Here is a 12,190-nt window from a genome sequence, read left to right as displayed (position 1 = left end):
CATTTCTTTGCTTCCAGTTGAGTGCGTCTGTTTGTGTCACAGTGCTGGTTTTGTGCACTCAGAGGTTTGTGTGCTGCATGTGGCAGACACACACTGCAGCCTCTTCTATTATTAAATGTAATGGGACCTTTACTTTTACAGCTGTGCAATGTTAGGGTCTCTGCACAGTGCGAGGCGATTTCTCTGCTGCAGCTGAAACAGGGTTCCTTCATCCGGTGTAAAAAAAAAACATCCGCGTAAGAAAACCCTCAGAGAAAACACAGACTCACATTGTTTATTTTACCATATTATCATTAAAGTTATTGTGATAGAGCCTCAACGTATTTGTTTATTCAAGTTTCTATTAGCTGATGTGCTGTGCTTACTGGAAATCCATGTTGTGACCATGACCCCAGACAGGGGGGGTGAGCAGTGGAGAGAGGCCTGGAGTCAGCGACTAATTGGCCAAGCCACTGTCCTGGACTGGGGCAAATTCATTACATCATTAATCAGATCTCACATGATGAGAGCAATTAGTCTGTATGAAGTGAATTAGGTTACATCGTCCGTAGCTAAAATTGTTATTGTCGCTGTTTTTTCTTTGGGGTTATGTCAAATTAATAACACGTGGTCAGGAGACCTGAGTCGTCTGAACGGTCCTGATTAAACATTTCTCCACATGGGATCCATAGACATCTGTCTTTACACTGACTGCTGCTGTTGGCATGCTTTTATTGTGAAGTTGTGAACCAAAAAGAACTCACACTGATAATTTCCTCTTCGAATTGGAAGTGACCCTACAGATGAATTGTTTATTTCCAGGGCTTTCAGTGTAGTGAGCTCTATGATCCTATATATTATACATGAGCAGGCTAATTTTGATCGCATCCAGGATACTTCAATTTCTGATTCAAACACGTTTGTGAATCAAATCCTTTTCTGTAGTCTCAGTGTCCTTATTTCACTAAGTCACTTTCCACACAAGCGCTGCCAGATTTCACATGGATTATTTACACGCTGCTGGTTTATGTGAGGCCATTGGCGGCTTCGTTTCTTCTTTCATCGTTATACACATAGGATCCTCCTCTGGCGCGGTGTCAAACATGCAGCTCTGTGATGCACGCTTTCCCCAGATGCAGTTTACTCCCCCCTGCTCTCTTGCCCTCTCATGCTGTAGTTTGACATCTGATATGTTATTGCACCCCATTGTAAATTACAGCCCTGTCTGTGATGTCTGAAACACAAGCCTGTGCTGCAATTAACATAGTCAGTGGGCAAAGGATGAGAAGCTGCACTCGATGAGGGCGTACTGTGTCACAAAGTGAGGCTGTGTGACTGATGGGAACATGGAGAGTGAACAATTCATGTGATTGGACAGCAGGGACATTTTATTAGCGACTAGATCGTACTTATTATTTTGTTTCCATCATGCATTTGTTCCCTTCTGCATCTGTTAAAAGTCAACGAGTTGTTCTCTCTTACGTGAAATTTTAATTACAGATTTGTCCCGGTGCTTTTGCACGTCACACGAATAAAACAAACATTTAAAGCTTGGTGTTGATACTTAAAGTGGAGGCATCAGTTTGTCCCTGTTGAATTATTCATCTGCAGACTGTATTTATGTGCATTCTCTGCACAGGGGGACGATGTCAGCCAGACCCCTGCAAACAGCTTATTAAAGCCAAAGTGTGCTCTCTCTCTGTATGATACGCTTTGAATGAGTCACCCACTCTCTGCCTCTGTATCTGCGAGGCTTCTATATTTATTCTTGATTCTCATCACAAGTTGCCTTTGTACCGTTGTACCCGTTTAGTAGTTTCAATACCTGCTGCGGTGCAGAGGCACCATCACAGAGCAGGGTTTGGTTTACTCCGTGCATCCACACACTCTTTGATGTCCTCCTCATTAACATTTACCAAAGCGTCTCGTCGTATCTGTCTTGGATTCGAGGCTCTGCTGTTCAGACTTGTCTCCACCTCTCTGGGGTATAAAGAAGAAGAAAAATCTCCCCATCACCTTCATCTTTTCCTGACTGAGGTGAAAAAGAAGCTGATATAGACCCAGTCAGATGTAATCTTTGAATTAAAAAGCTTCAGTTTGATGCAGTGTGATATTATTGTGACTCTATTTTCTGATGTGACGCAGTGAAAGCTTTTTGATGGAATGAATTGGTAGACTGTAATATTCAATAGCCAAGTCTTAAAATGCAGGGGTGGCAGTAGAGGACTGCAGTCAGCAGGAGTACTATGTAAGTATAGCTGCAGTACAGGGACTGAAACAAAATCTGACTATTGATTTTTCTCCATCCCATCTCTCTTTAGTCTCTGCTTCTTTGTTTGTGTGTGTGTGTGTCAATTTTTTACAGCTCTTATATAATTCAAACATCAGAAGTAGCATACAGGTATGATATTGTAACTTTCAACTGATGAGTCAATTTAAAAACACAGAAAAGCTAACATACAAAACGTTAATGACGGAAATGTGACGTACCTTTCCCCCCGAGTACGACAATAGAAAGTGGAGACGTGAAGTGGGAGACCAATGAATAACTATCTACAAAGATTGTATGTATTATGAAAGAAGATAAAAGTAAATAAATTAAATGCACATTGGATTCTGTGATACATAATACTGCTGTAAAAACTGCATTGTTACAATAATGCAACCGCTAAATGCCACAAACTCTCTTTGAAATACGTAGAAACATTATTCATGGGCAGTTAGACTGGATTTCCATAATCACATGTAGCGTTTAAAGCGTGCTTAGCTATAGATTTCTACATCTTACTGCTATTTAGCATGCGCTCATCATGCAGAACAAATTGCCCGCCTTTTTCAGATCCCATGAATACTCATGAATCAACACGGGATGGTTATTTCTCGTGTAAGACATAAATGAAGAACAATATGTGTGGCTTCTCTCTGGAATGACTTCATATCGTTTCATCTCTGCACCACTGAGCTGTGTGACACATATGGAGAATAGATGGGGGGGGGGGGGCAGTAAGGATGCAGGGAAGATGACAGTGGAGGTAACTTGTATTATAACCTGCAGATATGGATTAGCTTAGCATGACTCACAGATTGTTCACTGCAGGGGACTAATCTCACTTTTCCTCACTCATGGACGCTCCTGCCCTCCACGAGGCCACGTGTGTGGGTGACACATGCAGAACTTTGTCTCTATTTGTGGAAACACCTGCTGTTTCCCATGCACAGGCTGTGACCCCACACTCTGCTCTCCATCAGGTCTATATCCAGCTGACAACAAAAGCAGGCACCAAACCAACAATCAGGCTTTCATTGATTTTGGTTTAATTGAGTGGATTTAATGAGCGAGTGAACGAACAAGACGTTTTAGTGGAATTAAGTGTCGTTTTGAAGATTTGCCTCCTGGACCCCTCAAAAAGTCTGAATATCTGATTTCTCCAGATTCTCCAGGTTTACTGGAGACTTTACGTGTGAAACCAACTGTGAATGGTTGTTTGTCGATCTTGTGATATGCTGACAAACTGGTGTACGTCTCCAACCCCCTCACCACCCTCAAAGGAGTACAGATAATGGTTGGATGAAGGGAGTAAAAAGTTATGTTCAGTTATATTAAAGTGCCCATATATTGTTAATTTACAGATTCATAGATTTATTCTGGGATCTAAAAGAAAAGATTTACATGCTGGAATGTTCAAAACACGCTTTGTTGTGGAATACCAAACATCTATCTGAAATGCTCCATTTGTTATATTGGCTAACTTTGTTCTTCTTGGTCATCCGGCCCACTACATGTGTCAGTAATATCACAGAGGCTTCCTGAACACAGCTCTGGGCATGGTAACAACTGACAGACTATGTAGGTGAGCATGTTGCCTGTATGTTACTCTGCAATGTTGAACTACTCCTGGAATGCAAACGAGGACTTTCAGGTTTTTCAGAAGCAGAGTTTCCTGTGTGAAAAAAAGCCACATGGCAAAGTATAGGAAGAAAAAGAGCCACAAAGCATAACATGGACATTTAACTACCAGATGTAGTAGCAAAGCATTTGTTCCAAAGTTTAAATCCCAGCACTATTTTTAAGACCACAGACGTTACACAAAGTGCAAGTTAAAAAAAATACTACTGCAGGTGAAAAGCAGTTCAATATATAAACTGCTTGCATCACAAGTTTAATAGTAACAGAAGTTCACCTGCAGCACATTGTTTTCCTGCGAGTAGTATTATTCTTTACATACAGTTACGGTGCTGGATGTCTTCCCCGCTCTCTCTCTCCACATTTACATTTTACTGTCTTATTAATAAAGTGAATAAAACAGATAGATAAAATATCTTATATATAATTTTTATGAAAAACAAAAGGTTCAATGGGATAACTTCCAGCACATGTGTAAGTTGTCAGGAAAGAAGATTTGTTCTGTGAAGTTTGCACCTTATGTGATATCTGCATCAGAGTGTCCAGGGGAGGGCGCTGTCACTCTGCATTCTCCTGAGCGCATGGCAGTAATAAGTGCACACTCATAGACTTCACTCTTACACACAACATAAAAATGTCTGCCTCCTCAACCAGCGTTCTTTTTGACCTTTTCAGTGCGAGCGTTGCTTGAATTCACAAACAGATTAAATTGAGTTTGTCAATACCACTGTGATGGTTAGTGGAAATAAAAGCCATCAAATTGACCACTTCCGCCACGAGATGAAAGCAAAGAGATTAAAACCTGCCCTTTAGCTGTTTGGCATTTCTCCACCCGTCGGGGGATTTGAGAGGTTGAGAGGTGTCAGGCTGAGTTTGTCTGTGCTGTGGCGAGTCATCCATTGATCACCTGGCAGGAAGACAAAGTCCTTCTCAGTCGCTGAGGACCATCCATCACCCAGCTGCCTGGGACACAGCGGAGAGATAGCATGGTACTGAGGAACCATTATACAAGAGAAAAAGATCTTTCACTGCAGCAAAGATCAATTAGCAACATGTCCCTGTAGCTGTTACCCACGGTCCATGATCACAATCGTCTGAGGAAGACTGACTTTCATGATTAATTGATATCAGAACCAGTCATTTAAAGAAGCCCCTCCATTGTTTGGTAACTCCTCAGAAAATCCAAAGAGATGCAGATGAGTGCATGAACTATTCTCTGAGAAATCAACGAGAATGTTTAAGAAAGTGAAGAAATATTCCTGGAACCATGATCCATACCAATTCCCCGAAGCACCTGCTTAAATGAAACCGAGCGAATTGATGAAAAAAGAACATAAATATTGACTCAAATCAAATGAAAATAATGGACACAACTGATATTTACATTCACACTCCAGCAAAGTGGAAAATAAAGTATGACTGCAAATGATTTGATTTGAGGACGTTGCAACAACCCCCCTTTTTTTTCTGCTGCGCCCACCATAATATCCTGATCTTCTGGTGAGAGGCTATGAAAGGCAGTGTGTGTGATAGTGTGTGTGTGTGTGTGTGTGTGTGTGTGTGTGTGTGTGTGTGTGTGTGTGTGTGTGTGTGTGCGTGCAGCAGCCCCCAGGGGCCCAGGGGGCATGTGACCTCATTGGGAGGAGGACGGTTCATTTGGCCCGCTCCGCTCCTCCCAGTCAGTCAGACAGTCAACAACTCGTACTGTAACTTCTTTTTTTGAAGAGTTAGAGCGTGTGCTAGTTTCTGTCCTCTGCTACAGTGAAGTCCACCATGTGTGCGTCTGAAACTCCATCAGATGTAGGACTGCAGAAACAACGAGTGGAGAGAATGTGCAATTGCAGCTTTGCAAAGCAAATATTATATTGAATGTCCCTTCAGTTCCCTTGAAGTAACAACAAAGTGGAGAAACAGACCTCGCTCTGTTCCATGTGATGTCTGTCGCTCCGTCGGCTGCTGGAGTTGGAAAAGTCTGATGAAAACTAAATGCTTGCAGAGATAAGCCTCAGCTTACCCCCCCCCCCCTGCCTAAAATCACAATCACCCTTTGAATATTCACCCCCTTCAAATATTTATGTGGTACCCCTTCCTCCGCAAACTCACCCCCTCCAAACAGCCAAACGTATGTGAATCCCTTATTCAGCGGAGTACATGGAAAATATTTACAATGTATACAGCGGCTATAAGCAGAGTGTTCATGACGATACCGAATAAATATTGTGGAATGATTAACCTCGTTCTTTAAGGGGCAGTTCACTCGCTTCGTTTCTACTTTTTATAGAGGAGAAGTTCTCTCCATACAAAACATCCGCTGCTTGACTCATTCACCTCAAATTACATAACTAATAAGTCAATCTAATGTGCTGGTAATATTAAATACATGTCTGATAAATGTTTATTTCACTTTAACTCTGGAGCATCACACAAAATACACAGACTAAAGAAAATAGTTTCAAACTGTTTCAAAAATGTTATTTCAATCGGTAACACACAAATGAACTAAGTTTTCAAATTAAAGTGATGGATTGTGTTGATGTTACTTGGTCATTTTAATTTGAACAAACTTAATTCATTTGTGTGTTTTTAAAGCATCTTAAAATTGTTTGTACAGTTTTACAGTATCGCGAAAACTGTGTTGAAACGAGACCCCATCGCTCATGAGCTGCTTTCAGAAATGAACTGAACTCGATAATGTCCGTAGGAGTCAGTGCTAGCCAGCGGCCGCGTTGTTGATGCTTCTAACACTCGACGGACGCAAAACTGAAATAAACAAAAAGAATACGAAAATCTTAAGATGTAAAACTTTGATAGCGTTAAGGTCAGATGCTGGCCGAACTTTTTTTATTTCTGACAATGGCTATAGTAAGAAACTTTATTGATAATTTAAACAGAGGATTTAGGTCTGGATAATATTCTGCTATTGTCAGGTTTCAATCCTCTGTTTTATTTTCCTTCACCTGGAAAGTTATTTTTTGCATTTCTCTGAAATTTGTTTAAAAAACAAACTTATGTTAAGATTTTTCTGGTGGAAGAAAATAATAAGGCAGGAAAGGTTTCATCCTAAGTGATGAGTCCTGGAACCAGAGACACTTATTCCAGAGAAGAAAATACCAATGAGACCAAATGTAACGAATAAAGCAGAATTTGTTTTGTTTTCTGTTTGAATGAATCTTTTGTTGCAGCAGCGAGTTTCTACTTTGGCCTGAACCTCACGTAGCTTTGTAGCAAAACTGATTCATGATGTTTGTCCAGCTACAAACACATTAAACCCTCCTGCTTATCGAAAATTCAATTTCTTTTTAACAGAACTGAAATGATAAATTGAGCCACACCTTCCTGACAAAGGCCTTCACACATAGCGTCTGCTTCACTTTAGATGGAGCCACGCTGATTTATTCTTCGGGGGCAAATTTCCTGCCTCATGAAAGCAGAGCTGAGGATGAATGAATGATTTCACCTCAGCAGCGTCCACTCGTCGCTCCTCTTGAACCACACGCCCACTCTGCCTCCACTTCCTTTTCCACAGTACTGAAAGGAAAACAAAAATATTGAGTTAATGGGGAGTTAATCATTCACATATTCAGGTTTGTTCATAGAATAATGAAGATGAACATTATAAGATAATGATCCAAATCAAGCTGTTGTTATCCTTCAGCCATTTGAAAACAGGAGGTGTGAACAAGACACATTAAACTCGAGGGGACAGACTGAAACTGTGTCCGTATTGTCGGCTGATGTTTTGTTTATGTGCTGTATCAGTGGTTTCTGCGGGTCTGACCACGCAGATATCGAGGAGGGATCTCCATTTCTTTTGTCCTCTCGAGAGTCTTCCTGCCCTTTCACTTCCTTTAAGACAAAAGAGGAGCCAGGGTTCCTCGGAGGAGCGGGCGCCGTCCCCGAGGTGATATGATTAAAGGCCTCTTGTCTGGACCGGACCCATTCAAATGCTTCGCACACACCACAGCTGCTTAACTTAATTGAATTGAAGGCAGGCAGGACTGAAGGTGGAACCAAGACCGATACATCGAATCAATAGAGTGGTGCTTTAGTTAAGTCGGGCAGTGGCTTTGCCAAGGAGCTGAAGAGTCGGCTGTTGAGATGAAGACTGTGGTTTCTGAATCCAGCCAATGAAAATGAGTTCCATCATGATGGACAGATATCGAGGGCGTAACTTTGGGTTGAACAGTGGATGGGTGATCGTCAAATGGATAACTCCTAAATTTTATTTCTTACGTTTGATTTACTGAACCTTACAAATAATCATACAAATAAAACCGACTAGCCAGAAGCCAAAGTAGCAAAAGTAGTTTTTACTTCAGGCTGCAAATAAAATTTAATTGAGTTTGGTATCGTTAAAGAATGAACTGAGTAGAATTCGCAGGTTAAAGGTCAAGGTTACCGTGGCCTAATAAAGGGTTTTAACCTCTTGATTATGATTGAATATTCTAATTTTCACTAGTTGTCACTTTAAATCAAACATCAATTGATCAGATTTCAGTGGTCAAAGGTCAAAGGTCACGGTGACATCATGTGGCTCTGGAAGAAACATGTAAGTAGACTGAAACCGCACTGGTTGGCGGAGGGATACAACCACAGGGTAGTAATTCTAGTTCAGTCTGGACAAAAGCAGCAGACAGTCAGACAGACGTGTCCATCCCTAGAGACAGGACACCATCAAGGCTGTGAAACAAATCATCTAAAATGTCCATCAAATCAATAATCAATAGTCTCTTTCAGCCAAAGATGTGTCCGGTCTGATACGTTACCACGCGGCCAGGAGACAAACTGTGGTGCATTACCATCAAAGTCAGACAAGTCCCGTGGTGCTGTTTTTAGGAGATTGCCATCTCAAAGGAAAGCGGTGATGTAATTGTTGAAAGATGATGTAATAGTCTATCAGCATGATTGTCCCTGTTTGGTTGGGCCCATTAATTAAGTGCCTGTCTGCTCGGTTAGTACGAGCGCTTCGGAGTTAATGTGATGAAGACATTGTTGGCCCGTGGGGGAAATTATGGTCCTGACTGGGAACGTTTTTATGTGTTCAGATGAAATAAATTGTTATAAACTCAGACTGTTCCAATCTAATAACGCAGAAGACTTCGTCCTGCCCAACACTGACCGTGACAAGAATTTCATCCAACATAGTGCAAATGCTTTGGACGTGAATGTGTCTCAGAGAGCTGGCTGACACTCTGGACCACAGTACGTCTCATTCAGTATCCATGGAAGCGTTAATGCCAACAAGCTGCTAAAGGAGAGTCTCAGCGTCCAGACGCTTGCTCAGTTTAATCAGTCCAGCCAGCAGCAAGGAAAAACGTTATTGTGCCACATTCATCTTCCTTCTTCGTGTGCATTCCGGAGCTGACGGGAAGAATTAGGAGCAACAGATAAGCAACTTGCTCAGAAGAAGATGTCGACACCTACAGTACGCAGGAGTGGAGCTGCTAACCCGGGGCAAGGCTCTGTGATTAGGACATTTGTGAAGAATGACGACGTGTGATGACTGCAGCTTGTTTGACCAGCTGCCTTCCAATGACACAGAGAGCGAGAACTCGTGTTGCAAGACTCATTCCAAGCTAACGCTCACGGCGCCAAAGAAAATTCTCTGTGTTTTTGCCTTCAGCCATTTTCTTGTTTTGTTTTTAAAAACCATCAACAATCTGCTGGTGTGACTTCGTGTCAGTGCTGTCTGGCTTTTTGGGATTATAGGGGTTAAAACATTTAAATGAAAGTAAAAACACGTTCCCTGTGAACTTGGTGCATGAGAGCAAGATGCAGTCTTTATGTGAGACCCCCCCTCCTCCTCCCTTTTTCTCCCTCATCCTCTTGTCCCCCCCCCCCCCCCCCCTGTTTGTGAAGGAGGCGTGTGAGTCAGGAAGAGGCAGTCTGGGGGAGTGGAGCTCACACAGCAGGCAGAGCATACAAACACACACATTGACACACACTCTCTCACACACACATGCTCAGTCAGCGTAAGTGACACAAGTGCTGGCTCCATTCAGCTCTGAGTTGACTGACTCACTCGTATCCATTAGCCGGAATGCCGCAGAGAAAGAGGAGTTTCACTTTTGGAGCCTATGGGGGGTAAGAAATGACATTCCTCGTGATTCTGTTGAAACTGAGCATCTCTTCAGCTCCTGTTTGTGAGGTGGTGTGTTTGTGTTTACGTCTCCGTCTCCCCGTTTGATGACTGTGCAGATTCTGTGCCTGTATTTCTGCCTGCACGTCTGCAGTTATATTTATCAGAGCAGCTTTTGTTTCACACGTCCTAGTTGACATTTTTGTGGCTTTCCATTATAAATCAGACCTTTATTCTATTACAGTTACTGTTTGTTGATGAATCAATAAGAGAGAGTTTCTGTAAATTACATGTTTGTTGACATTTCGGATGTATAAACGAAGTTACATTACAGGAGAGTGACAGAGATGATGGAACACATACTGTAAATGCCTGATTTCTACACGCACTACACAAAAATGTAACGCAAAGATTCCACTGCATTATTTGCTTGTGTCTGCTCTCTTCATATTTATCCATTCATGTGCATTCTGTCAGCAATTAACGTCCTTTGCTGCTCAGTTCAATGCTGTAATAAAAAGTGTTTTGTGTGACCCACTGCAGGCTTCACAGATACTGAGCAGTAGACGAAGGGTCTGCGGAGCCTTGAGGGGTGAATAGGTGCCTTGATGTAACCACACACCTGGCTGCCTCCTCTCAAGGATGTGTTGTGTTGTGCAGCCGAACAACAAAGCTCGGAAATGTACTACACAAACATGCACTTGCTGTAGTGAGTCTGGGCTGTGGGGCAGTTTTAGTGTAATAGTGTATTGGCCGCAGTATTAATTAAAAGTGTGTGTTGGTTGTTGGCCAAGTGGTGATGAACATTATGGAAAGGAGGTGCATTAAGAAGTGACGCATTATATTATCAGTCCATTACTCCCCAAGTAATAATTTACAAGGACGTTTTCTGTATTTGACAGAAACACTTCATTAGTCCTGCAGTCTTTCAGTGTCCAGTGAGTTCGAGCCCTCTAAACGACCTCGTGTTTAGCTGGTGCCAGTGTGATCAGCTGGATTTCTGTCGTCCTGGATCACTTCCCTCACAGTTTTGCAGACGTCTTCAAGCATGAGCGTCAACTTCGTCTGTGACACTGGATAAACTAGCAGTTGCATTGTTGAAATAATACATGATTATATAATGTATTTTAAATCAAGTGCCTTCTTGAGAGAGACATTTACATATTTGAAAGACCCCCACTGATCTTTAGCAAAGTCACAATTAATTCATGGATCTAGAGGGAAAAATGTGTTATTGTTAAAAACTACTTGGTCAATCCCCGTGAAAGTTTTTTGGAGGGGTGGAGCAGGACCCACTTTCACTTTCTTTAACATGGCGTGATGGGAAGTTAGCTGTGGTGGAGGTATGTCTGGTAGTTGCTTGTATAGTGCACATTAGGTCAACTGAATCATACATTTTCTCTATTTTCAAAATGTGAAATAACCATGAAGCATAAAACTCAAGATATATAATGAGTTTAGTTTTTAGTCAAATATAGCTATTGAATTCTTAATTTGGGTTCTAGGGTTTTCTTTCAAATAATTGTCCCTGTAATAGGTGAATTAATGATGTAATAATGAAGTTAGGGGACGTTATGAGCAGTTCTAATAAACCATGTAAATCTACAGATCGTTTATTTTTCAATGAATCAAACAAGCTGCTTTTCTATTTTGTGCTCAGCGGTGGCCTCGAACGCTGTTGTACTTGACATTTCGATAGGTCAGTCTGATTGCTCACATCAGCAGGTGATCTGTAATACACTCTGCCCCCTGCATCCCACTGCTATTCACTGATGGGTGGCCGCTCTGTTATCTGCCGACTGGTCTTTGTTTGACTCAGCATGCTTTATAATTTAGACATCAACCATTAATGAGGCTCCACTTAATTAGAGCTCTTACGTGTTTCACGTTGGGAAGGTTATGACCGTGATGTTGCAACGCTGATCTTTCATTTCCTTTTATTTTCCTTTAAGTTTTCCTCCGGAGGAAACTGGCAGCACATGCCTGTTGTCACATGAGACAAACTGTAGCTAGTATACAGTGCGTTGCTGTTTGTCAGTTGCTCATTTACCATAAAATCATGAAATAAACACAGAGCTAAGGCTTGTGTGCTGCGTGCTTCCTCAGGAACCTCAGTGACAAGGCCTTCAGGCTACACGAACAATGCCTGTGTATGTGGCCGTGATCTATAGGAAGAAGAATGCATGTTAGTGCTGTTCGAAAACAGCAGAGTGGAAAAACCCACACTG

General features: G+C 41.9%; 1 protein-coding gene across 9 annotated transcripts in view; it reads left to right on the top strand.

The window, feature by feature from the left end:
• Positions 1-12,190, top strand: part of rap1gapa (RAP1 GTPase activating protein a) — a 50,613-nt gene that overhangs the window by 1,743 nt on the left and 36,680 nt on the right. For 2 of the 9 annotated variants that reach the window (XM_020096428.2, XM_020096429.2), the window contains exon 1: positions 9,781-9,967. The exons of 2 other annotated variants lie outside the window; for them this stretch is intronic. In XM_020096428.2, the coding sequence (XP_019951987.2) occupies positions 9,924-9,967 (44 nt within the window). In that variant the 5' untranslated portion in view covers positions 9,781-9,923. Of the gene's footprint in view, positions 1-9,779; positions 9,968-12,190 lie in introns of those variants that run through there. 5 more of the 9 variants (XM_020096436.2, XM_020096427.2, XM_020096432.2 and 2 more) reach the window with 3 other exon arrangements.

Source organism: Paralichthys olivaceus, chromosome 6, assembly GCF_024713975.1.
Source record: "Paralichthys olivaceus isolate ysfri-2021 chromosome 6, ASM2471397v2, whole genome shotgun sequence".
In the NCBI taxonomy this organism is placed as follows: Eukaryota; Metazoa; Chordata; class Actinopteri; order Pleuronectiformes; family Paralichthyidae; genus Paralichthys; species Paralichthys olivaceus.
The sequence above is the reverse complement of the archived record's forward strand: the minus strand, read 5'-3'. Positions and strand labels throughout refer to the sequence as shown.